Below are 27,811 nucleotides of genomic sequence, written 5' to 3' on the forward strand. Positions count from 1 at the left end.
ATACGTGAAGGCGTATCAAGAAATGTATAAATTCACTGATAGAAATTAACAGACAAATAGAAAAGAATGAAAAGAATTACTACGAAATTAAACTTGCAGTTCCGTGCTTAAAACCCCTAACAGTTTAATTGCGATTATAAATTCCAACAGGTGTCGCTTCATCGTATTCGTTCGAACGATAATACAATTCGTACCGTTAATTTTACGCATAAGTTAGAGAATATCATTTTTTCATACAAAACTAAAAGTCGACGTAAAAAATACTAAATAGATATCCAACATAAAAGTATCACCTTTTAATTAACTATTTAAAATATACTTGACAAAATAATAATCTTGCTATAATCGTATATAATCGTATATAATTGAATAATAAAATTATCATTTTATTTAAAACAAGAAACATTAATGTAAAACTATATTAACAAAAATATTCATATTTATTATTTATTAGAATTAGTTTACAACTGAATTATATATATGAACGTATACTGAACACTATAATGATCACTATAAATATTGCATTGATAGGTCATAAATATACATCATCGTGATCTCATTATAAGTAAGTCAGAATATGTTGGAATTAGTTACTATTCACTGTTTCATAATGACCACATGTAAGAAAACAGTGATTTATTCTTGATTACATATTATATTAATACATATATGAGATTTATAATAGTAAATAATTAAAATAGGGAAACTATATTAATAGTAGGATATGTATTTCCGATTAAGAACTTTATTATAGAAAATAATAAAAAGCATGGAGGATGATATCGATATTTATGAAGATTTACCAAGTTTTGGTACAGAGTTCTGTGAAAACGTAAGTATTGCAGAACGTAATTTGATTTTATTGTATAGTTAGGTTAAGTTATATATGTTTAACTATATATGTTATGATTTGCATATCCTTTGTATATACAAAATTTTTGTATTACACTACTTCAGTTTATATCAAATAATGGAGTAAATACTGTGGAGGAACAACTAGAATTGAAAAAACAAATTGCTGAGCTCACAACAAAATTAGAAAATTTTCAAAAGGTTAATCAAAATTTGGAAATTAATTTATTTTCATTATTGAAAACTGCAAAAGCAGAAATTGCACGAAAGGATAAGATGATAGATGAATTAAGAAAGAAGTGAGTAAATCTAAATACTAATAATTTCCTTCTATTTTAAGAACATTTTCTACATGTTAATATGATTACAGATTGGATGATGTAACATTCAAAAGAGGTATACATAGTAAAACTAATGATTATAATATTCATAAATCCACCTTTCGAGAAACTATTGTGAATGCACATCATAAATCTACAGATAAGTGTTTTTCTTCTAATGAAAATAATGTTAAAACAGCAGATTGTTCATATAACCAAACTAGAGATCAACAGAATAAATCTACGTTAATTCCTATTACCGTTTTTGGTGAGCGGTTACTTAAAAGAATGACAGATGAACAGAATTTAGAAAAAAAAGATAAATATTTGAATAAGATAAGTATCAGTAATAATGATAATACAAACAATGAAGGATATGTAATTGAAAGTGATAAAGAAAATGGTTTCTTAAGTGACATTAATTTCTCTAATACAAAAGAAATTCCATCTTCTACAGTTGAACAATATAAAGAAAATGAACACATAAAAAATCCTTCAGCATTATTAAAAAGTACACTAAAAGATTTTGTGTCGAGTAATAAAAGTGAGATAAGTTCTACATTTCAACAAAAACCAATACTTGTTACAACCGATACAAGGAAAAGAGTAAATGAAGAAACAAACAGATACAGCTCTACAAAACGAATAAAATCTACTGGAGATGAATATCTTTCCAAAACAATAAAAAAAGAAATAGATGATAGTACAATCTTAGACTCTCATAGTAAGTGTTCACTTCCTCATAATAACAATCTTGAACCTTCTAGTCATTCTAAGGAAAAACAATATACCATAAAAAATACAGTTATAGGGTACACTCGTAATTCGAGTGCAGAACTCAAAAAACATGATTACTTTGTTAATGATACAAAAAAAGAAGATGAGAGGAAAGATATAAGAAATAAAAATGTTGTATCATATTACAAAAAGGATGCTAATGAACGTTCTTTAAAACGGCGTAACAAGTCTGTTCAAAATACAATATCTACTTTAGACAGAAAAGACACAGATTGTTATATTGAAGTTTTCAAAAGAGACAATTATCGATCAAATTATAGTGAACATCATCATAAAACTAAACAAAAAGAACATCATCGTACCGAAAACCACCGATCACGAATAAAATCAACATCATATATAAAGCCAAGCCGAGAAGATAAATATAATAGAAATCAATACAAGCATACCAATTATGATGCAAAATTTGAGGAACGCTATAATTTTCGAAATATTGGTACGGATAAATCAAAAAATTCTAAGAAAGATTTGTGTAATGCTCATAATGAAATGAAATATTCGACCACTCATCGAGTTTCAACAAATCAAAAAGGCGATAACATGAAAAAAGCTAACTCTTATAATGAATATGATTCACGAAAAATACGATTAAAAGATACTAATAGACAAATTAAACGGGAAAATAAGCGTGATGAATATAATGAATATTCAGATCGTAAAGTGAACGAAGAACATTTTACCAACCATGTAAAATATTCAGAAGTTTCAAAACGAAATTGTGAAAAAGATAATGAAATTATTGAACGAATGAATTGTATTCTACCAATAGAAAATAAACTTGGAATCCATGACAAGTTACAGAACCATGCCAAGAAGGAATTACAAAATTCATCGATAGACTTCGTAGGTAGCGAACTTTCAAGTACCCTACATAACAATTCACTCACAAATGGTAATGATGCTTATGAAAAATTTAAAAATCAGGAAGATGCTCGTAAAATACCAAATCTTTTGTCTACGGAAAATAATCAAGTGATAAAGAATCCGATTAATCACAATATGAAGTTTGAAGCAATGGAAAAGTCAAAAATATCTTCTGATATCCTACAGACAACACCAATTTCAAATACTATTATAACATCTTTGCGGGAACAAAAAAGTTCCGAAAATATCGAAACTATTGAAAATGTAGAAAACGTTGAGAACATCGAAAAATTCATTCGAGATTATACTTCCACGTCTGATAGCATGTTTACAAAAATATCAGAAACGTCAAATATCATTGAAAGTATGAATGATTCACCTTCGAACTTAACAACGAAAGAAGAGAACATTAACGATGTTCGTAATTATGAACAGAATTTAGAAGCATGCGACAATATGCTAACTTCAAACAACTTGTACGACGAAAATTACCAATTAAATAAAACATCCTCAATATTTGATGAAAAATCAATAAATACCTCTGAAAATCATATTTCTAAAAACAACTTACAATTAATCAAAAATGATTGTGCTGAAATGCAAACAGAACAAACGATATCTTTGAAACATGCAAAGGATATATTACAAGAGAACAAGTGCATTGGATTGAATTACATGAAATTAACACAGGATAATCATTCAGCTAATAACTCAATGCAACAAATATCGGAACTGGGGATGATTGACCATTCGTCAGAGAACATTATGAAAGAAAATGTTTTTCAAAATTCATATGCTTGCTCTACCATTATACGTAAATCATCTAAAGAAATGGACGAAAAGATGAATAATTATGGTAATGTGAATACTGCTCATAATATTATTAAAAGCAAGCACGATAATTTCAATAATCACAACGAAAACAAAATTAATCCAAATAGTCCTGACAATATCTCAACAATAAATGCTAATTATAATAATACAGATGTTTTAATGGACACCGTGCATAAAAGAGACTGTAGTAAAGATATAGGAGAAATGGAAAGTCTAGAATTAAAGGAATTTAAGAAACCATTGCAAAGGACTAGGAATGACAACAGAAATGCAAAAATTACATCAACGAATGTTCATGGAAAGCTAGTTGTGTTCGCACGACGTAAGAAACCTGTATGCTTAGCAAATAGTAATGCAAACATGACTGTTCTTATAAATAATAATCCTAATGCCAGTGTCAATTTGACCACCGCAAGTGATGTAGAAACAAGTAGCTATGACACAACAAATATGAGTTGATCAGTTATTAAAATTACAAATAATGATAGTTGTAATAGTAACAATATAAATTGTAGCAGTAGTAGCAACAATAACAACAGCAGCAGCATTAGTGGTAGTAATAGTAGTAGTAGTAACAATACAAACTATAAACGATAATAATAATAATAATAATTATTATTATTATTATAATTATTATAATTATTGTTGTTGTTGTTGTTACAATTATTATGTTAACAATGATGATTAAAACAATAAGTTAAGTTTTCTTTTAATGAAAAATAATGCGTTTGCTTTGAATGTTTACATTCATATTCATTTATTGCTATATTGAATTTACATCACCTCAATCAAATGCACTACAGTATAAATCCTAAGTTAATGTTCATACTATTGTCATTGCTACCACTATTTTCATTTGAATATATCACAAGAAGATTATATATAAATCTTTTGTAAATAATATATAGACAACGTAAAGCATATAAAATAACAAATTTTTAAGTTATTTTGTGTATTTTTTATTCTTATAATCCATTAATGTATTATGATAATAAAGCAAAAACATTATTCAACAATGTTAATTGAAACAAATTTTTATCGAATATAAATTATCTTTTTCATTTAGTAATTCATATATTCGACAATCCAAACCGGAATAACTAGGAACGATCAGGGTTAATAAGCAATCAATTTAGTACTTTATTTTTCACGTTAACAATAAAAATATAATATACCATTTTAATCCATTTTATTGTACTACGTTCAACCTATAATTAAAATCAATAAACAAACATGACAGTTAAATATTACATAGAAGAGTAAAAGATATTAGTACATTACGATAGTCTATAACGACTATACGACGTGTCTGTAGCCTTCCACCAATTACATTGTAAGGAAAGAGCTAATGCAACGCTATACAATGCATCTTGACGCGACGCACGACGTCCTAGTATCACACATGTTATGCGCTGTGGCAGTCAGAATAAGCCGAGTCAAACCGAAAGAGAAAGAAAAGAAGTATGAACATTACTATATCGTATATATACATAGTACCCAATTAATTTTAAGTTTGATTTAAATAATTGTTTGAAACATTTTCAGGAACACATTATAAAATCTGTAGATATGTATAGTTAGAAAGAAAATAGAAAAAACAAAAAAAGAAAAAAAGAAAAAGGACAGTTTACCGAGATTGCACGAGTCACGCGTAACGAATTCACGGCTACGAGTCATTCGTCCAGTCTAGATTCCGAATCGATTCCTCTGTACGTCTAACACGACGGTCGTGTCGTTGACGGTCTTCAGCTGTCGAATTATGGGCTCAATCGTTTTAAAATCTCTCTCGGTTCTCCTTGGAATATTCTTCGTTTTCGTCGGTACTATGAAGCTGACTTCTCATATTAGCAAGGATCTTCACAAGGATTTGGTGAGCACTTGCTCTATCATTATATAACACAATTGACTCTACTTTCCAATTGGCATACAACCGGAATTTTTACCTTAGCCCAACATTAATCTTCAATTCTTACTTTACTTTAAATTATTCCTCTTTGTCATTTTTATTTTCAGTGCTTGTAATGACGTGAGAAACATAATTATTTTTATCTTTTCCTGCGTGATAATCATAGCCTTTTTACGTTAGACATACCGCGTGTTAGTTATACATTGTTATGACAGTCTGTCAACTTTATCAATCATTCTTTCTGTTTCCTTTAAGCACGTTTGTTCATTGCCTTTTTATAGCAAAGAACGACATTTTCCTTTTAAACATCCAAAAAAAGGGAAAGAAAAAATATGTGAAATGTTTAATTTTCATAAAAGGAGTCTATTTAAATAAAAATAATACACGTTGGTAGATATTACACACGTGTTTAAATATATACTCATTTCTTTCGTTCTTTTTTATTATCTTTCCTTGTGCCTATTTATTTTTGTTTCCTTTTTTGAATTATTATCTCAGAAACAATTTCTAAACATCCCAAAACTTATGTAACAAAAACTATGGAAAAAGGAATAACAAACGCAACAAATAAGAAACAGGGAAACGAAAAAAAGATGGAGATCTATGATGGTTTTCAAATATAATACTCAAAAACAACATTTCAAGTTCTATTAAGATAGATAATTTATTATTGTTAATGAACGTTCATTTTGCACTATTATTTAAAATACTTTTGTTTCAATATTTTTTAAAAAGTAAAAAATTAATTTCGTAAAGAATTGAGTATTTCAAATCTTTTTTAAACGATGAAACTCTTTCCTAATGTAACTTGAATTTAATTCGTTGAGTTTGATAAGTCTCGTTAGAAGATTATTTTCGTCCCTCGTTGTTACCCAATGTTTAAAGTTATAGTAAATTATCAACCAACCGCTTGGTGACGCGCCAAAAATATTGCTTGATATGCCAACATATGATGTTTACTAGGTTGAAATTGTGACAATTTTCTTCGTACAAACATTTAATTTTCCCCGACCCCATCTTCGTGTCACTTACACGCATTCATTAGCCGATTGTCCCATTATGTTCACAGAGGAAAGAGTATGTGAAATACGCAAAGGTATTTCCACTGTCCGGTACACTGGACTTTAAAGTACCAAGTAAATGGTATAGAAGAGTTGTCGGATCGCTCGAGATTATTTGCGGACTCGCAATGGCGATAGTTCCAAGCCGTAAGAAAGCATTTTTTAAAAAATGCATTCAACGTTTCGTTTCGTTTCTTTTTGAAACACAGGCGTTGTTCGTGTACACTAGCGTTAGGGTAATTTTTCCTTAGGGAACATTATCTCAAATATTTTCTACTTTGTTTCCTTTCCGTCTTTTTCAGATAAAATAAAAAATGCATCAAACGCAGTGTTATTGTTACTGATGTTAATGGCTGTATACTCTCATTATATGGTGAATGATAAGTTTGAGAGAATTGCTCCAGCGCTGGTAAGATTAAAATAAAAATTATAAAGAGGTGATATATTAAACAGAAAATTTTCTTGAATACAATACTTTTTTTTTCTTTTTTTTTTTTTTCTTTAGGTGTTCTTTTTTATGCTGACAGGTCGACTAGTAATAGATTGGCAACTCAGGCGAGAAGACACGCAACCAGTAACGGCAAATGGTGTAGATGATAAAACCAAGAAACAAGACTAAATTCAAAATTCTTATATATATTTGGGCGATTAAGACCTTCTTTTGGTTATTACGTTAATTATTGCCTTCAACGTATCACGTAATAGTAACGTTAAAAGTATTCTTGATATGCGCGTTAAATAAGTTCGTTTGTTTCATAATTACTTATTTTTCGCGATATTAATTTGTATAATCAGTCACATTACATGTGAAACATGCTTTTTCAAATTTATGCTTTAAATCCATTGCGTTTTATCACAAGTTGCTCTTCAGAATGAATAGCACTCGGATTTGATACAAAGTTCTAATCTCATAAACTTTGAGAATTATGAACTTTTATCATTAACAAATATATTAATTTAGTCAAAAGTTATGAGATAATAGCTCAAGCACAAGATATCGACTGCCAATCGAATTGATGTGTTCTACTTAATATTGTATTAAGATGTACATGTCCTTACACAATAACTAAAATACTGTCATCACATTGTAACGCGTGCTTTCTTCATTAATATTTTTACTTTTATGATACTGTCTTTCATTTTTATAGAGGAAAACACGCGTTCTTAAAAACCAAATAATAATGTACAAATTAAAAATTATTCATACAAACAGATAAAGCAATACATATAAAATATCATTCACTGTTAAAACTAAATCACAGTTATAGGAAGTATAAGTTTTCTTTTAGTCAAAGACATTTTGCTGGTGTCTCTAATTCATAGGAAAAATCATATACAACTTGTCAATTGTACATTTATCTTTCAACCATTAAGTTTGTGATAAATAGAGGTAATGAATTAAGTATATCTACAAGTTAATGCGAAAATAAAAATATCTAAGAAACAAGTTGTAAAGCCCACTCACATATATGTACAATAATGATATTGTGCAAAATATTAATTTTTCAATTACACAAGATGTTTTAGAAATCATTTAAAACTAAAAAATATTTAAATTATTTACCTAAATAAATTCAATTTTTAACAAAATGTAGAAACAATAAGAAATATTTAAAATCCTTACAATATATATTTATGCTATTAGTGACTTTTATTCAAACTCAATTTTACACGCTTTACACACATGAGGGTGCACACATACATAAAGCTAATTAAGTTGACATATGCAAAAAGAAAAGAAGAAAGTATACTATAATTCTTGGTTTTTACCTTTAGCAAAATCACTTTTTGGTTTCTAATTTTCCTTAAGATTAATTTTTATGAGAAAGTAAGCAATATCAAAATATTATTTAACACGTTGAATGCTGTATGGATCAAATACAACTCACACCACATTTGTTCAATGCGCTATGTGAATCAGACTACGTGCTTCTGTTTCATTCATATCTGAATAAAATTTTTATAGATAATGGACACGTGTGGCCCGGTAACAGGTTTATATAGTTATAAACTATAACTATATAATATCGTTTATATAAGTTTAGAACTTCAACTATATAGTATTACAGGTTGCCTATTATAGGGATTTTATTTTTACTTTTGATGTTACCAGTTCTAGATACTTTTATTTTCATTCTATCAATGAGGAATCTCAAGCATAGAATTAACATCACACATTTATAACTTTCTAACGAATACTGAAATAAGCAATTTATACGGATATTTATCATTAGAATAAATTATATTTTCACTGAATGTATATAAATGTTCGAACGCATTATAGATATGCAGGTCACAAAATAATCATAAATAGTAGATAGTGAATTACGTGTACACTGCGTGGTCTAAGAAGAAATTTTTATTGACTAAGCCAAGCTGTGTACATGTAATTTGCATTTAAAAAATCTACTTGGTTGCATGGAATAAATACAAAACCATAATATGATTATTTTATGTTACTCCCAAAATTACAAACAAAAAGGGATCAAAATATTTTTTAACGTTACAGTGTTCAACGTGTTAAGGTTTATCATTATATGACAATTTGTATTGTAATATTAAAGTTTAACAATACATGTATTAATATTAATCATTATGATAATAACAAATTTAAATGTTAACACCAATTTTATATGTCTACAGAATAAATTTATATTTCAAGAATATATTTAATTCGATGTGGTTGTAATAATGTAAACAATTTAAATAAATAACTTATCATTTCTACTTTTGCATTAACTAAATCAAACATTCGTGTTTACATTATCATTTAGTCAAGACTAATTGAAATTTAATTCACAAAGTACTTGTTTTAATGTCAACCTATCAATTATCAAACAAAATTAAATAACTCATTTTATTGATATTTTTGAACTTAGTTTTGATCATGCAAGTTCTTGACCAGTAGTTAAAAGATGTAAAGCCTTCTGAAGATTCAAGACAGCTGTAGGCACATCATCATAATTTAAAGCACTTCCAGCCCATTTAATAAATTTTTGTGCCTTGCTTATTTGTTCCACTGACAACTCAGTTCCACCTATTAAATATATATATAATTAATGTAAAAGTAATAATATACACTTCAGATAAATTGTTTTTCTTCAATTTACCTTCTATTTTTGTAACTGTATGACAATCTTTGTATTCAGAAGACCAATCGTCAATATTTTCTTTACTAGTTGTGTTATATACCATATCTGGCAAGTTAGTGTTAGCAATAACAACTGATTCATCTAAATTTAATGTATCTTTTGGTTCTGCTACCATTGATCCTATTATACAATAAAAATACAATAGAGTAAAATAATAAAATTGTATCCTTATATTAAAATATAATTATAAATCTTCATTGTCATAAAGAGCATTTGTGATACTTCTTTTAAATATAGGAATATATTTTTTTTACCTTCTTCCATATTTTTATTTAAATCAATATCTTCACTACTTTTTTGTATAGGTCCTGGTATAGGTGTTTCATTGTTTTTTAAGCAATTATAAATATATGTTGCCTTCCACATAGCATATTTTCTATTTTGTGCAGCTTCTTCACTTAATTCACCAAAAACAGTCAATACATCATAAAGTAATTCAGCTGTGAAGAAACACAGTACTACATTTTTTCCAAAATTAGCAGCTCTGTCATTCTTATCGGCATGAAGAAAAAGTTTCAATGCCCAATTTTCCAAGTGTGCCTGAGCAGCTACATCATTTGTAATAGCTTCATCATCATGTAATTCTTTCTTAGTTGTCTCTAACCAATCCATTAATTTCATTAAAAAATTTGTTTCTCTTGGTGTCTTGGTCGATAACTTTAATCCTGTTTGAAGAGCATATAATCGACCTATGAAAACAATGAATATTTTTATTTTAAGAATAATTTTCCATTATAACAGTTGTTTTATTTTATAGTAATTTAAATTAGAAGCAGACACATACACCAGTAACTAACAACAGGATTTCGTTCATCATGTGCTGATGCCATTTTCAAATAGTGCTGTATACTTTTCAAAGATAATGGTATTTCTGGCAGATCTGGACCAATCATGTTAATCAATAGATTTTATTTAAATTATGATGTTACTTTCTTTTTTCTTTTGTTCTTTATTTCACAATTCTAAGTACCTGAATTGCATTTCTCCTGGAAATGTTAGTATAACCTGTTACAAATTACTATTTATTTTTTCTAACAAATTGTTATCAAATATATAAATTAATGATACTTATAATAACTATATTTTTTAATATCGTAGTTGTTTATATAGAAAATCAAGTTTTTCGAAAATAATAGTTTCTTCTTATTTTAAGTGAATGTGAACAATTTATTTCGTGAGTCTATGCTAGCAGTATTATAAAAGACAATGATACATACAGATTAATTCTTTTCACGTGTTATAGTATTTAAATTCATATAAATTTTAATGGTAACAAAAAAATATATTAAGTATCATGTACGATTTGATTTATTTTTATTAATAAATAAATTAAACCACAAATTATTATATTTGTATCGTATTACCTTTATTGTAGAAGTCTTTTAAATAAATTGAATTACCAACAACAAAAAGCAAATGTGTTAACGAAATCATGAAAATACGACATAAGTTATAACTATGAGTTTTGTGCTTTCCAATTTAAAGTTCATCAAGACCGTAGTTGTCAGTAATTCTAACATTACTGCGTTTATGTAGTCTTATAAATTAAAATTATTATTTACTATTTATACACTTCTACTACTTACTTTAATTTAATAGCAAATTTTTCATTTTTCTTCCTTCATTAAAATATGAAATAATGATCTTTAAAACAATTTTGTCATTACGCACATTAAATGGTATCCCGTTCTTACTTACTGGTAAGCTGTATTTTAATTTTTTTTATAATTGTATTTATCAATTATTTAATTCTTTTGCAAATAATCCCAATATGTTTCATTGCCATGAAAATCTTTTATATACTTAGGTATTTCACCAACATTTAAGGTTATATCTCGAACATCGTCGGAACAAAACATAAATGTTGTAGGAAAATGGGATTTGTTAAGTGCTGTTTGCTTAGAACGTCATCCAATAATTATAAAACCAATGCTAAACATAGAAGTAAGGTATCAAAAAATGTTACAACAGATAGAGTTTGAAGGCAGTATGATATCAGACTTTGATATACAAAAACAGAAAAAAAGGAGACAAAAATCAGAAACATTTGCAAGTCAAAATATGGTTTCTAATCAAACGATTCAGGATCTTGAGGATTCTTGGGAAGAAGAATTGACAAAGTTTAAATTTGCATCAAAAATAAATGGTACAAATCTTCGTGTTTTATATTTTATCTTTCCAAATGATTCAGATGTAATTTCTTTTCAATTCAGTTTACCTAAATTATAGAAATTGAAGAAGATAATGCAGTTGTATCATTAAAACGGAAACTAGATAAAAATTTAATATTATTAGTAGAACAAAAAATTGGTGATTCTAATTTATGGATTCCTCCTCAAAGTGTAAGAAAACATAGAGAAACTATGATACAAGTAAGGATCATATGGTTTCTACTTTTTTACAATTTGTAAAATTACCAATAAAACATTTGTTTTTCTTGTTTCAGACTGCACATAGAACTTTACAAGAACTGTGTGGAAATAATATAAAAGTAAAGTTTTATGGCAATGCTCCTATTGGATTCTATCAATATAAATATCCTATAAGTATGCAAGAGAAAGGACAAAATGGAGCAAAAATTTTTTATTTCTTAGCAAAATATATAAGTGGAGATATTTCTTCTAGTGTAAACCATTGTTGGTTAGATAGGAAAGAACTTAGAAAAGTGATACACCCTGCTATTCACAAAAGTTTGTCTAAATTTTTATTACCTGATTAAAATACTGTACAGTATAAAGTACATGTTAAGTACACATCATAAAATACGCATGTAGAATAATAAACTTTTACTTCCTTTTCTCTGTAAAATAAATTAAATATACAAATAATAAATCTTATGTTTCTCATCTTGAATTTTTTTTCTTATAGTAGTATCAGAGATAATTAAAGTAATAATTATATCAAATTGTTTTTAAATCATCTTATTTGTGAGATTTTCATATTTTTCTTATAATGTAGTTAGTATAGCATTAAAGGTTTAAAAAATAACAATTCTTTTTTATATTATAAACTCCAATTTGTCTATATGTATTTAGTAAATCAATATTTATTCTATTAAAATAAAAATTTAAAGATTCATAAAGAATAAATAAGAATTGATTAAAATTTTCCACATCTTCTTCTTCCAGTATATTTTGAATCTTCTGTGACTTTTTTTCCTTGTTTTCGACGCCTCTCTTTTTTTTCAATAATCCAGTCTTTGGTATTTTTTAAAAATTTACCTCTCATTTTCCTCACTTGTTCTCTAAAAATAAGAAATAATAAATTATATAACAATTGTGACAACATTAGAAAATGGATAAGATTTAATATAAATTGAAGTAATCCAGAACTTAACCTTCTAGATGTATAAGAGATGACTGATTCAGTATCACTCACACCTAATGCTTGTGGAAGAATAATAGATCCACCTGTCATTAGGACTAAAAAATACTTTTTTGCCTTAGTGCTGTTTGGAAAATCTACAACTATACCTCCATAAAAGCCTGCCTTTGTTGCTTGTGTTGTGATCAATTCAATCTGTTCACTATTTTCAGGATAAAATTGAAACACAGCTCTAGCTGTTCTTGACAAACATGAAAACAGAGTAGAAAAAAATTTATATAACCGTTTTGAAGGATCATAAAAACTTTTATCTGCATTACATAACCATTGTAATGCAGAAATGCTAATGGCTCCATCAAAACTTCCTGCTTTAAATGGCATTCCTTGACCCATATCCCCCAAAATTAAATCTCCATCTACCTGCCTTTCTAAAGCTACACCTGTTAAACAGATGTAATAAAAATAATTATAATTATATGAAGTATAATTTAGTAAAAATAATACATTTTAATTCATATTTACCAAGCATTGCAGAAGATATATCAATTCCTATCCACAAATGTTCATATTCCTCAATTATATTGCCACTTAAACCAGAACCACAACCAATATCTAATAATAAAGAAGTTCTATCCTCTGGCAATAGAAGAAGCTCTAGGGCACGTCTACACATTTGCTTTTGTATGTCTACCATTCGAGAACTATGGAAAGTATATTTTTAAATATTAAAAATTATATTTTATTAGAAATAAAACATAAATTTAAAAAGTATGAAAACACGTTGTTATTGGAAACCTTACTTTTGTGTATATTTTTGAGCTTCAAATTCATTGTAAAACTACAACAAAAAGAAAAACAGATAAAAATTATAACAATCAATTTCAAAGTTTATTCTTACCAATTCAGGTGGTGCTAAATGTTCTGGTCGTCTCGACATTTTATTATGCTATTTTATTCGATTATTAATTTTATAATAGTATTAGTCGTTATGACAATGCAATGTGATAAAATTAATTTGTATGATTATACTCCAAAATGATTTAATTTTTCGCTTAACCTCAATTACATTTGTTGCTACTACACACAAAACTCAAACAATACTTATTATGAATATATATATATGTAACTTAAATTATAATATCAACTTCTTCACAACAAAAATAAATTTTAATTTCACTATTATTAATACGTTAACTGTTTAAATATCATTTAACACGATCATATTTCTACTTTATATTAAGCAGGTGTAATTACACTGCAAGAACCCTTCGGATGTACATACCTATTATTATGACTGCGATGTTTGTCCTCTAAATGATTAATAAATATATTAAAATATAAAATGATTTGATCAAAAATATCACGTGATATTTCATTAAACATTTTTTAAAAAATATCAATTTTTTTTAATGAAAAAATACATTTTATTTTATTAGATTTAAAACTTTGTTTCAAGATTTAAAAACAAAATAGTTACATTGCAATATCTTGTTGAATTAAACTAAATTAAAAATATTTTAATTTATAAATACGTAGTATAATATGTAAGGAAGAAAGAAAGATTGTATAAAAACTAGCAATTAGGATTTTTACCTATTATTTTTAAGCATGATTATTTTATTCTAATTTATAATTTAATACATTTGTTTCATATTACATGAAACGCTGAATAAAATGACTCAAAAATGACCCATTGTAAGGCATATTATTAGTACAATTAACGAAAAATGTATGTTGCTTCTTATGCTTAGTTAAAAATAATTCAGTTAATTAGAAAAGTGCTGATTGAAAGAGAAATTTGTTCACTGAATTTAGAATCTAGTACAATGATGTATTAAAAGGAACACAATATAGACTCATCTGCTGTACATGAGTGTTCTGTCATCAAAATTAAAGCATTTTATATAAAAGTAATTTTGTTTTTGTTAGCCTGTTTGGTAAAGATATTTTCACAATATTCATTGAAAAGTAAATCCATTTGTAAAGCAATCATTAAACATAATTTTTTTTACTGAGCATGACATCATAAAAAGTTTGGTGACTAGGTATCATTGTCGGCAATTCTATAATGTAATGTAAAAATAAAATTGAAATTAATAGTAAACACTAATACCAACAATGATCGCAATATACGATATTTTGACAATGACAATAAGAACAACAACAATAATTATTATTATTATAATTATAATCATATCAATATAAATAATAATAATAATAATAATGGTAGTGGTGGTGGTGATAGTGACGGTGGTTGTGATGATAATTAATATTTGAACTTAACTAGGCTAATGAGATTGACTATAATATTATAATAAGAATGACAATAGAAATGGTAAATGTTTATAGTAGCAACAAGGAATAACAGTGGGAGAAATTTTGATGGAAATAATAGGATAGAAAGTAGTAAGGATAATGGCATTGATATTAGTAATATTAATACGTTGATCACAAAGACAATAATGATAGTGGCAATGAAAAAGACAATTGCAATAACATGATAGACTATGGAAATGAAAATTATGATACACTATTTCTACATGTTCCTGCAATATCTTGTTATTAGGTGTAACTTAATCCATAGTCTTTATAAATTTAATCGCGGAACAAAATTGAGTCCACCAATATTGTTCTTCTCCCCCTAATCGATTTCCATAGAAACTATCCACGTATTGTATGGTTGAAAGCAAGGACAGCGGGTTGGTCTGAAAATTTAATTGAAGAAACCATTATTATTTTTAGCAGCAAATAATAATAGTCTATGTATATATATAGACATTAACAAAGAAGAATAATATAAAACACTTGCTTTAATGATAACATAGACTAATACAGGAATCAAGTCATCTGCTGCAGGCACTCCTCTTTCAGTTGCCATTGAAAGTAAATTCATGATAGTGGTAGCACAACGAAAAACACATTGTAGTTTATCTCTAGGTGTTTTATATGCTGATATCATGCTCAACTCTGCTTGAGCCCATGGCCAGGGACACTCGTAATGGTATATTTTAGGAATTCGTAAATCTTTATGGTTCGGTGTTATGACCTTAGCCAATTTTTTAATATGATCATGTAATAATTGATCCCTATTAATGTCACCATCTCCATTCGGATAAAGAGCGTTATGATACACACGTGCCATTACAGTCCTTTCCACTACAACTCTTGCCAAGTTCAACTGATTTTCGCATGGACCTATATTAAAAGTGTGTATATAAAAGTAATTTATAATTGATCGTTATAACTATATTATAAGTATATTATATTGATGTAGTTGTAAAGTTTAAAGAAATTAACGTTTACTAACACTGCCAAATTGGATCGTTATCCATTTTCGCGTGGAGCTTATTTAGAAAACTATCCACTAAATCTTGTTTCTCATCTGCTAATGTTAATTTTTTGAATTCGTCGCAAAAACGTAGTAGAAGCGACTCCTTTTTTTCTAAGAAGACTTTTACACAAACAGATACAAGATGATTATTGACGGCATCACGATCACATTTTACTCTAACACACAACCTACAATTGTGTAACATTAATATGGTATTAATTGTTTTTAATACGGCTATTAAAAAAAAATATTTTATATTTGTAACATATATGCGTGTTATACGCATATTTTTTTAAAGAGATCGATAACACTACCTATCCAAGTGAGCTAATGTAGAAAGTAATCCTTGCCGACATCTAATCAAATATGCGATGTAAGGTGAACGCTTTTGATAATCTTCACGTAGTGATTTGAATAATTTCCTACATTCATCATCATTAAACAATCTAACACAACGTAATGTTTCGTGTAAATGTGCTATTAATGCTCTGTCTTGCAAATTAATAGCTTCTGCCAATTGCAACTGGAGGAAGGCAACTAATTCATTTTCTTTTTGTGACCAATAATTTCGCTGTAACAAGTAAATTATTTTTCTTTTTTTTTTTGTTCATAATATAATATAAAATTCCAGTTTAAAAAAAATATTCAATAAAATAATGAGTTATAGTACTTCGGAAGTTGCACTCCAAGGAATATGTTGAAGGTCAGCAGTACTAAGTACCATTCGTAATTTTCTTTTAGCATCAGCAAATGCGTAGGAAAGTTCAATATTATTCGGATCTATGAGAAGTCTCTCATCTTCAATTGATTCTTTTGTACGAGATTGATTACTTTCTACAGACGCTGTATCGCTTGTCGCACTTGGTTTTCTTCTATATTTGGCTAAAATATCATCCGTAGTATCTGGGAAATTTTAAAGCAGTCCTTTTATTGTTCCATCCTCGTTTTTTATTCCTATAGCTTTATAATGATAATTGTAATACAAAATGTTAAAGAAAGCAATATTTACCACCACTTGCATTACCAGTTGATGATACATCTTCTGACATTATTCTGCGTAATCTATGTCGTCCTACGTCGATATTATCACTAATGGATTCACGGTCGTAACATCTACCGATGTCATCCGTGCCACGAATTACTTTACCACGTCTATTTCTTAGAGACATTTTCAATTTTCCAAAAAAACCTCTTTTATTTTTCTGTTCATCGTCTAACAATTCCTTGTCTCCACGCTCCGCAGTCATGTCAAAACTGATACTTTTTGGTATGGCTCCGCTGGATACGGTTGGTTTTGAACAGTTATTCATTATAATATCACAATTTTCATTCACCAATGTTCCCGCTGATAGTGGTAACTCCGAACTTATATTTTTTGTTCGCGTCTCAGAACCAGAGCTACTGCTCGATGCCAAGCTACCAGTACTTACTCCAACAATGCCGTCCTGACCACTTTCGTTAACACTTTCTTCAACTGAAGTAACTAAGCTACTTCCTAATTCCTGTGACTAAAACAAGCTTCGAAAATTAACTATACTATATTGTTAAATAATGAATGTCACATATAAACATGCAAACGCATCGAAGAAAAGAAGGAGAATAATAATATAGTAGTGGTATTGACAACTAAAATAATAATAATAATTTAGAGAAAACGAACCTCTGATTTCACACTGGCGTTGTGCGATTTTTCTGTGCTTGACAAGGTGGGAGGTGAAATATGATTAGCTAATAATAAAGTTGGTGCAACAGCTGCTACACTGATGTGATTGTGAGTTGAAGAAGTTTGCCGTTCAATCTGAACTTTTTCATTCTCAATGTGAAGTTTGTCAATGAGATGAACCAATCTATCTTCACATAACGATTTGTTATAATCTGTTGTGCTACCAGCAACACTATTGGCATTTTTATCAATATATTTTATCATGTTTGATTCACAGTCGGCCCTATTTCCATTCTGTTCAGTTACACTCAAGGAAGATACCGAGAGAGTTGTCGGCGAAAGATTAACAGTTGTAGGAAATTGTATATTTTCTGGGTTTATCGGCATCGACTGAAGATTCGTTGTTGACACACATTCGATTGGTGTAACATTTTCTAAAAATATAAAGAATAGAATGATGAATACAAAATGAAGAAGAGCATTGAATAATAAAATGCGTTTGCGATTATTAAATGTTTTTACGAGAAATTTCCTGTGCCAAAGTTTTTTCAGTTGTTTCGGCTTCGCTACGAGATTCAACTTCAATTTCAGATCTCGCGGTATCATCAGATCTAAAACATAACAAATGACACATCGCAAATTTTTCCTGTATTCTTCGTCTCTTTTCCTTTTCATTATGTATTTGTACTGTTTTATTCTTTTTCTGTTCTCTGATTTTCGTTTCTTCTCTTTTTGTTGTTTACAATATATACCTTGCAACACTAGCAGTATCATCAGTATCAACCTCTGTTAGTCTTTCAGAATCACTAGCCAATACATCGGTACTCCAGGCTTCGGATGCAGTTTCACTAACATCTAACACAGCTTGCGGCACTGATTCTGATGTTGACAAAACTGAAGGGGTTTGCTCAGAGGAAGAAGGATATAGTATTTTTTCTTGTTGTTCAATTATTTCACTATCCGAAGCCAGGACATCTGTTGACCAGGTATCAGATACCATTGAAACAGTTTCATCTCCTAAATATATATGTTTAAATCTGTGAATACAATCTTCTTATATATATCTTTGTTAATAATTTATTTCTTTTTTCTTCCATAAATACCTTCGATCAACTTTTTTATTTCAAATTTACAAAACTTGTCATCTATTTCAGATCGACTTTGTTTCGTTGATAAATTTGATGGAGGTAAATCCAATTGCCGAGTTTCACCTGCTGCTCGTCCTTCGTCTCCTTCGGTGATTTGAGATGATGGAGTGTCACGACCTAGACAATTCGAATATCAAATGATTTAATACTTTTCTTATTATTTATCTCTATTCAAATGAAGTTTATTTAGTAAAACCTGATATATTTGGCGTTCCACGCCCAGATACGCTGGCGGATACCATATCAGAGAGATTATCGTTTTGATCCTCTGTTTCCAACTCGAGCGAGGAAGCAACACTATGATTTGAAGCAGCTTCTGATACAGCTTCTAAATTATCCGATGTATTTCCGATAAAGCCTTCAAATAAAACTAATGGTATAAAATATTAATGATTACCTTCAATCAAGTATAAATAAATCTATTTCCTTTCATAATTAAATTTAATTGTTTTTTAATTACTGACTTGACTCAAAACCTTCTATAGAGATAAAGAAGAATTATATTTTTCTTAAAAAAAAAAAAAAAAAAAAAAAAAAAAAATTGAATTCAATTTTAATTAATAAACTACATTATCCTTTTCCTTTTATATGATCAGCCACTTATTTTATTTTATTTCAAATGTGAATTTTTAAAAAAATGTAATACCTTCGTCATGAGATAATGAAAACCTTGTCTTTTTCTCTTGACTTTCTGTACGCTCAACTCCACAATTTTCTTGTCTTTCATGTATGTTAGTTATATCACCAGAGAGATTCAAATTAAGCGGTCCATTTCCCATGTTAGATTGAAGTTCTGTGCATAATACCTGCAATAGTAAAAAGAAGAGTATAGTTATAAATATTGTATATTAATAACATATTAATATATAATATGAGAGAAAGAAATTTACAGAATATATAATTGATATTTAAAATATTAATTCAAAAAAAAAAAAAAGGAAAAAAAATACTTTTTGTTCACTAAGAAGTCCTACAAATTCTCCAGTATTTGGTCCAAATGGAATAACAAGAACATCTTGAGGACTTTTGTCAACAGGTTCTTCTTCAGGTGTTGAAGTGCCGTTTAATTCATCTCCTCCGTCATTAGTCGTATTGGATGACGACGAGGATGATACTCGTACACCCCAATTTTTTCCTATCAGAGAAGTTAATATTTATTGTTTTTTTACCAGTTTTTTTTTTATTTATCCTTTGAATGAAGAATTTTATACACAGAGAGTCGACAATAGACCTGATTTTATATCTATTAGAAATGTAAGATATCTAAGTATAAAGAATTATACTCAGAAATTCGTTTCTAAAAAAAAAAAAAAAAAAAAAAAAAACAAAAAATCAATGAGACTCATGAAGAACACTATACATCTCTTAATATTTTGTACTTTTAAAGGAAATATTTCGTATTATTAAAATATTAGACAAAATATAGTTTATACATATTTATAAGTACTTACAAGTATTTAATAACAGTTCTTAATAAAAGTAAGATTAAAAGATTTTAATAATAATTTTTTATGACACATATCATAAATGTTGAACTGAATACTTTTAGTATCTGAACTAAATGATCAAAGTCTGTGAATGATTAAGTACTGTGTTTCTACAGAAGAAAATATGAAAGAATAAAACTAATACTTTAATATAAGTACCTTTTCCTAACAGACCTCCCTTCTTATTGATAGTTTCAACAGAGACATTGTTAGGCAATTTATTAGCAGTTAAAGAACCAGAAGGTAATTGAGAGAGCATATCGATCAATTGCTTTGTATCAAATGCAGCAGATCGCGAGGCATTTTCTACCGTAGCCTCTGTAGCAATGGTTTGCAGAAATATAATCAATGTATTTAATTCCGTTTCTGTGAATAAAGCAGCAAAGCGACAAAGTCCTCGAAGTTTATTGTTATCGACGATATTAGGCTCGTCTTCAAGCTCTTCTGTTGCACCATCTACCATTGCATCTATTATAGAAGAAACGGAATCCTTATCGAATTTTTTGTATAGGTCGAATGTTTTACTGTCAACAACTTGGTATTTCATTAAGGAAAGCATTTGCAAAATTTGTCCAACTTGCATGAGATTGAATCGAGCAACGTAACTAATAGGTGCATCAGTAATACCATATGGTTCTGGATTTACTATTGCAGGACATATAAAATACGTAAAAACTAAGTCGGTACACATCGCATGTACCTCTTTTGAATCAACATTTCCACTTTTCCCCAAAAGTCCAGCCATTTGTCTAACCAACCAGCATACACTGCTTGGAAAACAATGCATATTTTCCCGTATACTGATAATAAATCTTTGTGTAATATGGAATAAAGAATTAATCGTCCAGAGCCTATATTGTTGTAGCTTCGCTTCATACTCTGCAGTATCTTCTTTGCCAAATTTTTTCAATCTTTCTGATGGAGGAAATCTTATAGGTGCTTTATCTGGATCGATATCGAGAAACATTTCATCTTCCATTAATAACTGTATAATAGGATTATGTAAAGCAGCAGTCAAAAAAAACTTGGCTGAAAATAAACTCTCATGAAAAACTGAGTAAAACCTAGAGAAAGCACATGTGCCATGTCTTAGTAATCTTCGAGGATTATCTGATGGTACAATTTGTAGCAGCATTAGATGTTTCAGTAATTTTAAAACCAAGATTTTATCTTCTGGTAGCAAACAACTACCATATAAACCTGCAGCTAATGACTGAACTATAGTTTGCACAGAGTCTGGTAATAATTTATTCCCTTCAACTAAACACAATGCAAGTAATTTTGGAGACTTTCTAAGAGCACCCAAGAATTCCCCATATAACAAACATGTCTGATAACGTAAATATTTGTACACATCAACAAAATTTGAATTTTCCAATGTATTTGCTCTTTGACAACAAGATGCCGGTGTACAGTATGGTTTCGACATTATCAATTGATTAAGATTAACTCTTTGTTGTGCTGTAATCCATGCTTGTTGGGCTAAATTTGATGATGCATATAACACCTAAAATTCAATCAATTTCTTACTTTTACTCACAATATGGTGTCTTTGTTGTTATTTATCTCTCATCTTAAACTAATTATTACATACCTTTTCATTCAGTATTTGTAAATTTTGTTGTTCTGAAGTAACAAATAAGCGTTCCTGGCGCAAATGATTGGCCAATTCGATTATATCCCATTGTAATGTTCCTAGGGATTCTATACTATTTGCTGATGACATTACTAAGCATACCCAGGAAAACAATGATTATTGTGAAATAATTTGAAGATTCTTCTCTTCTTATATCCTATTAATATTTAGCAATGTATCAAATCTTTTAACAAGTTAATTAATTATTATATTTTAATATTATATTATATTCTACATTAATATAAAAACTATACCTGTATAATACTAAATAAGATAAATTGTTTTTAACCGTTTATTTAATAAAAAGTTTTTTAAATTATCTAGTAAGTAAATTAAGGGAAAATAAGAAGATATGGTCGATTTTCGGATAACACAAGAAAGGAGTCGTAATTGATCACTTCAATTAAAACTTTATCTTTTTTTTAAACGACGATAACTTAAGTTCCTTTATTTTATAAGGATATTTCTAGGGCTGATAGTTAAACGTTATTTGTAGAATTATAACTTTTTATTATTTTTCTTTTTATTCCGAACCAACTTTCGCACCGACGCACAATCATTTTCTATTGTAGGTTAGAATTTCCTACGACAAATGGCTGTACCTGTACTTTAAATCGAAAACTAAGTCTTGATGTAGTTGTTCGATTACTCGACAAGGATTTGAAAATTTAAATAGTGCTCGAATTATTTATTAAAAAATTAGTATTTTATATGTAAAACAAAAATCTTTTTAATAATGCCAAACCTCTATAAAATAGCTTTTTGAAAATATTTCTTCAATTTTGTTCCAGCAAATTTTTACGATGACTTTGAAGAACTAAATTTTTTAATTTTAATAAAAAACAGAAGGATATATATTCTTTTCTAAATATGTGACATCTTTTATAATTCGAATTCCACAATAAAAATTCATTTTAGTTGGTACCAAAGAACAAATTATATAAAAAAGTACATACATTATAATGAAAGATCACCGTATATACTAATAATTCTTATAACAGAAGTTATATATGTTCAATGTATAAAATGCTGATCAAAGTAGCTTATATAACTTTCATATAGTGTATATAATATATGACGTTAAGATAAAGTTGACTATTATTTATTATTATAATTATTAATATCTATGTACATATGAGGGTAATATTTGGACAAATGTTCAACCATTATAAATTTTGAAATGTTCAAAGAGGTTATAGACAATAAGAAATCAGAAAAGTGATATCTAACGAAATTCTAAAAAAATGACAGATATTATTTTAGAAATTAGAAAATTTATCGCTGAATGTTGGACAAATATTTTTGCAGAAGTATGTAATTCAGTAGTTTATATAGATCATTGTGCAATTGAATGCTTACATTGGTACACAGCGGGTAAAGGTTATGTAACATTAAAAGATGCTGGTGCAATTGCAGTTTATGAATTTGGAATGTATCATTTTCGAGTAGGTATAGATATTTTATATATGACTACAAAAATTTTAAACAGAAATGAAAATAAAGTTTAAAAAAAGAGTGATACTATTACAAATACAATCCTTATTATTGTTAGTATGTTGAAGTTAAAGATGCTAAGAAAGCTGTTATTATATCAACATCTGGTGATCCAGCATTTTATCAAAGAACAATTAAAATGATTATGGCAAAGAATGTATTTCAAAACTGTATTGTTTACTGCAGTGTGCCTTGTTGCACTATTGATCCTTTAGGAATATCATCTGTTGAAGAAAAGTTAAATTATACAAAGCTGGAAAAGGATATTAAGATTTGGATGATGTCAAAAAATCTTTCGCAAGTTAGTCAATTAATTTTTTATTTCTGTTTATTTTTTAAATTTGTTGTAAATTTATTTCAGTTATAATCAAATTAAGTTTATTTTGTAGGAACCTATTGTCAATGTTATCTATGTACCAATTTTGGTTGCCCTTTTAAATAAGAATCTGTTTATAACACCTCCTTTTGGAGATATAATGCCAACTTTAAATACAAATATTTCAAAAGATATGTTTATCAAATTAAATTTTTTAGCATATTCATTTTATAGTCTATTCAATAGCATAAAAGTTAAATTAGATATTTATTCAGTTGGAAAGTTCAGTGATCAACTTGCAGAGAATTTGGAAAATTATATATCTACTACTGATCATTGGAATGTAAGTAGTAGAAAATAAAATAATGAAATGTTATACAGTATTATACAATAAATTACTTATTATTGTATGTATAGAATTTATCAGAAACTCCAGAAATAGGAGTTTCTCTTATTTTGATTGATAGAACATTAGATCTTTGTACACCTACTAGTAATAACATGGAATCTTTCCTCACAAAAATATTACGAACGTTTCCTCGTTTACCACATCATGATAATGATGTAGCTATTAATCTATCACCTGTGTTTGGAAAAGTAACGGTATGTAATATATTGTTTACATATGTCTTTATTTATACAACTACTTTCATTAATCTATCTAAATATTTCTTTGTACTTTTATGGATTTTAAGGAAATTTTACAACCATATGAAATACCAGGGTGTTTAGCAAATATAGGAGATGCTATGATGGATCTCTTTATTTCACAAAAGGAAAAAATGTTATTAGGAACAGCCAATCAATTTCTAAATGATATAGTTTCAACAAAAGATAGTCAAAAATTGAAAACACCAACAAGAATTTCTGGGCATAGTTTAGAAAAAGTTGTTAGTAAGATTCAGTCTAAAAATACTATTGATTCTATGGTGATTCATATAGAAAAACTTCAGGTGATGGTACAATTTTTAATCCTCTCTTTTTTATGTAGATAATATACCTTAAAATTATCTTTTATTATTTTGTGATGTAGTGTATTTTAGCAATAATAGAAGCATCCACATCACAAAAGACTGGTCAATTTGAATTACTTACTAGTTTAGAAAAATTAGCTTTGCAAAATCTTTCTGTGAGTCGAGAGTCGTCAAGTATTCTGGTACAGGTAATTAGTTTTTAAATTTTAATTTTACTTCTACCACGGTCACTTAACAAATGCAAATTAACCATCTTTTTAGTTGAGTAATATTATACGCACTCGAATTCACAGAGGACTTGATATTGAAAACTTATTAGCATTATTAATACATATCTATGCTCTTGCGGGAACGCAGATTCGGTTTTCTACACAACAAGAACTTCAATTAGAAGAATCAATTGCAGATGCAATTTTTGAAGATCTTCAGGTTTTAAAAGAAAATCCATTGAACAGTACAAAGTCAATCTATCAGCGTACTTTATTACTCTTAGGTATATATTATTTGACATTTGTTTTTTGTAAAACATTATAGACTAAGATTCATCAGTTATTAATATGTTAGGAGTGCACGATATTACTGTAGCGCAAGAAACGTCATGTAAGATTGCAGCGCGTATTGTTGATACTCTGCGATCAATTGCAGAACAACGTTTAACATTACAAGATTACAGGTAAAGCTTTTAATTATAAATTATATTAATATGATGAAAACAATAATTATTTGTAGATTTTGTATTTTGAAACCAAGTTCTCAAGAAGCAACTCGGCATATTAGTATCTTAGAACAAGTTATTAAGGATATATTCTATGTAGATATAGGACGAGAATTACGGGATCTACATAAAAAATCGTCTTCATTTATTTCAGCTGGTTTTAAGTAAACATAACAATTTAGTTATATAAATTATTTAAAAAGTTTAACATCAAGACTTTCCTGTTTCCTTTTTCCTGTTTCAGTTTGATTTTAAGGGGTAAAACAAAACGTCATCCTCGAGACAATCCCTATATTTTAATATACATTGTTGGTGGAATTACTGCAGAAGAAGCAAAAGTAATTCAAGAAGTAGCATTAGTGCCCAATGACAAGGAAATACCACATGTAATATTAGCAGGGTCTAGGTTGTTAAACCCTTTGGACATAGTGGATAAAATATTTTTTGGTTAACTATATTTTTTAGAAAAACTTGTAAATATAATAAAATTCATTCCTTTTTTTCATTTATCTTCCACTTTATACCATTGGATAAAATAGAATAATATATTTTCCTGATAATTTTAACTGTTTCCAGTATACATATAAGATTTTTTGAATTATGCATTCTACACAACTGTATTTTATAATCAACATTCACATGTTTTTTTCCTTGATCATATATGTTTTCATGTAGCTTGGTATATATTGTCAAAATATTAAATTGAGTTGTATGGATTTTAATAAGTTTTAATAACTTGTTTACATAAGTATCAACTGTAGTAATATTTTCTTCACAATCTTGCCAATAATATGCTGTTATGCTGTCAATGGCTAAAACAGCAATTTTGGCATTATCAAGAAATATATCATCTAGTGTGCGTAATGTTAGAAAAAATTGTTCACTGTTATAACAATTGACAATGTGCAAGTTGTGTAAAGAATTTTTAATAATATTTATTCTATTAAAATCCAATTCAATTGCTTCAGATGTAAATGATACTATACCAGTAGCATTTATAATATCACTCATCAATTCAACTAATTTTGAAATTTGAAAATGATGATCTGTATTTATTAGAATGGCTGTAGCATTGCAACCTTTGATTTGATAATAATTTGGTAAAATACACTTTGCCAGCATTTGTGATAAAAGAAGAGTCTTCCCACATGATCGGTCTCCACTAATTTCTATAATGTCAGTGTTTCGAGGACCATCAAGAAACAATGTATCTTCAAGCTTATTTAGATTTGGTTTACTATTTAGTCTTGCGAGCAATTCTGCTCCAGATTCGATTTGTGAATACATAAGTTTTATTTCTAATTTTTTTTCTTATTTTAATAATAAATTTTATTTCTTTTTCCTTTAAAATATTTTTATCCAAGTTGTTGCAACGTTTTTATTTTATCAATAAATTATTATGAAAATTTTTGCATCACGTATTTTATCTGTAAAAGATATATATGTTGGATATTGCTTAGTACTAGGTATAAAATAATACTAATTCATTATTGGATTACATCTTATTAAGTTTACAATATTACAAACATATGAAGACAAAGGAACAAAGAATTAATGTACATAATGTATAAAGATAACCAAGGAGATTAAATGGAACAAAAATTTAGGTCTTAAAAAGAAAATTACTGTAATAAACCTCAAATATAAAAATTTGTAGAACTCTTTAATGATGAATATAAGAAAGCATTATTAAATTCTTATTAGATAATTTAAGCTATTGAACATTTATTTAAAAAAAAGGGATATTAACCTACTCAGTTTGATGAGTTATACAACCTAGCAAATTCGCTAAAAAATAAAGTTAACAATTGGCAAGTGTTTTCTTCGTAACACTTAAGCCTGTATCGCAGTGTTTAAGTAGCTGAAAAGTTGTGATCAATTGTCACATGATGGCAGTGTTGAGTTTCAATTCTACACTCAAGTTTCATGAGCTTAA

The 27,811-nt window shown here is 28.1% G+C and overlaps 8 protein-coding genes across 15 annotated transcripts; 4 read left to right on the forward strand and 4 right to left on the reverse strand.

Annotated features, from left to right (window-relative positions):
* The first annotated feature begins 547 nt into the window (after positions 1-547).
* Positions 548-4,206, forward strand: FLASH (FLICE-associated huge protein). Its single transcript, XM_017901814.1, has 4 exons — positions 548-565; positions 702-832; positions 958-1,151; positions 1,223-4,206. The coding sequence occupies exons 2-4, from the start codon at positions 770-772 to the stop codon at positions 4,125-4,127; spliced, it is 3,162 nt and encodes a 1,053-aa protein (XP_017757303.1). The 5' UTR covers positions 548-565; positions 702-769; the 3' UTR covers positions 4,128-4,206.
* A 710-nt stretch (positions 4,207-4,916) lies between these two features.
* Positions 4,917-8,090, forward strand: LOC108548724 (transmembrane protein 35). Of its 2 annotated transcripts, XM_017901809.1 has the most exons (5): positions 4,917-5,129; positions 5,214-5,538; positions 6,644-6,782; positions 6,938-7,044; positions 7,141-7,254. In XM_017901809.1, the coding sequence occupies exons 2-5, from the start codon at positions 5,428-5,430 to the stop codon at positions 7,252-7,254; spliced, it is 471 nt and encodes a 156-aa protein (XP_017757298.1). In that variant the 5' UTR covers positions 4,917-5,129; positions 5,214-5,427. The 2 variants fall into 2 exon arrangements, with proteins under 2 accessions (XP_017757298.1, XP_017757300.1); XM_017901811.1 differs by lacking the exon at positions 4,917-5,129 and having other exon boundaries at positions 5,428-5,538; positions 7,141-8,090.
* A 1,196-nt stretch (positions 8,091-9,286) lies between these two features.
* On the reverse strand, positions 9,287-10,745 carry Vta1 (vesicle trafficking 1). Its single transcript, XM_017901826.1, has 4 exons — positions 10,572-10,745; positions 10,042-10,476; positions 9,746-9,907; positions 9,287-9,672 (listed from the first exon to the last, which is right to left on the reverse strand). Exons 1-4 carry the CDS (start codon positions 10,678-10,680, stop codon positions 9,521-9,523), a joined length of 858 nt encoding a protein of 285 aa, XP_017757315.1. The 5' UTR covers positions 10,681-10,745; the 3' UTR covers positions 9,287-9,520.
* A 621-nt stretch (positions 10,746-11,366) lies between these two features.
* mRpL46 (mitochondrial ribosomal protein L46) lies at positions 11,367-12,549 on the forward strand. The gene is made up of 4 exons (XM_017901833.1): positions 11,367-11,487; positions 11,595-11,933; positions 12,017-12,159; positions 12,234-12,549. Exons 1-4 carry the CDS (start codon positions 11,427-11,429, stop codon positions 12,504-12,506), a joined length of 816 nt encoding a protein of 271 aa, XP_017757322.1. The 5' UTR covers positions 11,367-11,426; the 3' UTR covers positions 12,507-12,549.
* Positions 12,550-12,886: 337 nt separating this feature from the next.
* On the reverse strand, positions 12,887-14,178 carry LOC108548739 (probable 18S rRNA (guanine-N(7))-methyltransferase). Of its 3 annotated transcripts, XM_017901831.1 has the most exons (6): positions 14,010-14,178; positions 13,912-13,949; positions 13,634-13,812; positions 13,261-13,551; positions 13,125-13,167; positions 12,887-13,031 (listed from the first exon to the last, which is right to left on the reverse strand). In XM_017901831.1, the coding sequence occupies exons 1-6, from the start codon at positions 14,046-14,048 to the stop codon at positions 12,887-12,889; spliced, it is 735 nt and encodes a 244-aa protein (XP_017757320.1). In that variant the 5' UTR covers positions 14,049-14,178. The 3 variants fall into 3 exon arrangements, with proteins under 3 accessions (XP_017757320.1, XP_017757318.1, XP_017757319.1); XM_017901829.1 differs by having other exon boundaries at positions 13,125-13,551; XM_017901830.1 differs by lacking the exon at positions 13,912-13,949 and having other exon boundaries at positions 13,125-13,551; positions 14,010-14,058.
* A 1,175-nt stretch (positions 14,179-15,353) lies between these two features.
* Positions 15,354-23,352, reverse strand: Gapvd1 (GTPase activating protein and VPS9 domains 1). Of its 3 annotated transcripts, none has more exons than XM_017901892.1 (16): positions 23,333-23,352; positions 22,335-22,468; positions 20,900-22,247; positions 20,204-20,388; positions 19,900-20,059; positions 19,450-19,623; positions 19,209-19,370; positions 18,858-19,122; positions 18,628-18,716; positions 18,103-18,539; positions 17,452-17,950; positions 17,113-17,345; positions 16,757-17,013; positions 16,419-16,630; positions 15,921-16,306; positions 15,354-15,816 (listed from the first exon to the last, which is right to left on the reverse strand). In XM_017901892.1, exons 2-16 carry the CDS (start codon positions 22,464-22,466, stop codon positions 15,685-15,687), a joined length of 4,671 nt encoding a protein of 1,556 aa, XP_017757381.1. In that variant the 5' UTR covers positions 22,467-22,468; positions 23,333-23,352; the 3' UTR covers positions 15,354-15,684. The 3 variants fall into 3 exon arrangements, with proteins under 3 accessions (XP_017757381.1, XP_017757382.1, XP_017757380.1); XM_017901893.1 differs by lacking the exon at positions 23,333-23,352 and adding an exon at positions 22,631-22,697 and having other exon boundaries at positions 20,228-20,388; positions 22,335-22,533; XM_017901891.1 differs by lacking the exon at positions 23,333-23,352 and adding an exon at positions 22,631-22,697 and having other exon boundaries at positions 22,335-22,533.
* Positions 23,353-23,620: 268 nt separating this feature from the next.
* On the forward strand, positions 23,621-26,360 carry LOC108548723 (sec1 family domain-containing protein 2). 3 transcript variants are annotated; one of them, XM_017901806.1, is made up of 10 exons: positions 23,621-23,821; positions 23,929-24,171; positions 24,260-24,529; positions 24,604-24,789; positions 24,882-25,139; positions 25,220-25,348; positions 25,422-25,653; positions 25,725-25,833; positions 25,890-26,039; positions 26,120-26,360. In XM_017901806.1, exons 1-10 carry the CDS (start codon positions 23,621-23,623, stop codon positions 26,325-26,327), a joined length of 1,986 nt encoding a protein of 661 aa, XP_017757295.1. In that variant the 3' UTR covers positions 26,328-26,360. The 3 variants fall into 3 exon arrangements, with proteins under 3 accessions (XP_017757295.1, XP_017757296.1, XP_017757297.1); XM_017901807.1 differs by having other exon boundaries at positions 25,911-26,039; XM_017901808.1 differs by lacking the exon at positions 25,890-26,039.
* Positions 26,361-26,364: 4 nt separating this feature from the next.
* Xrcc2 (X-ray repair cross complementing 2) lies at positions 26,365-27,179 on the reverse strand. Its single transcript, XM_017901783.1, has one exon. It carries the CDS (start codon positions 27,160-27,162, stop codon positions 26,365-26,367), a length of 798 nt encoding a protein of 265 aa, XP_017757272.1. The 5' UTR covers positions 27,163-27,179.
* Positions 27,180-27,811: the final 632 nt, after the last annotated feature.

The sequence above is a fragment of the Eufriesea mexicana genome, unplaced genomic scaffold (genome assembly GCF_001483705.2).
Source record: "Eufriesea mexicana isolate 0111107269 unplaced genomic scaffold, ASM148370v2 scaffold1767, whole genome shotgun sequence".
In the NCBI taxonomy this organism is placed as follows: domain Eukaryota; kingdom Metazoa; phylum Arthropoda; class Insecta; order Hymenoptera; family Apidae; genus Eufriesea; species Eufriesea mexicana.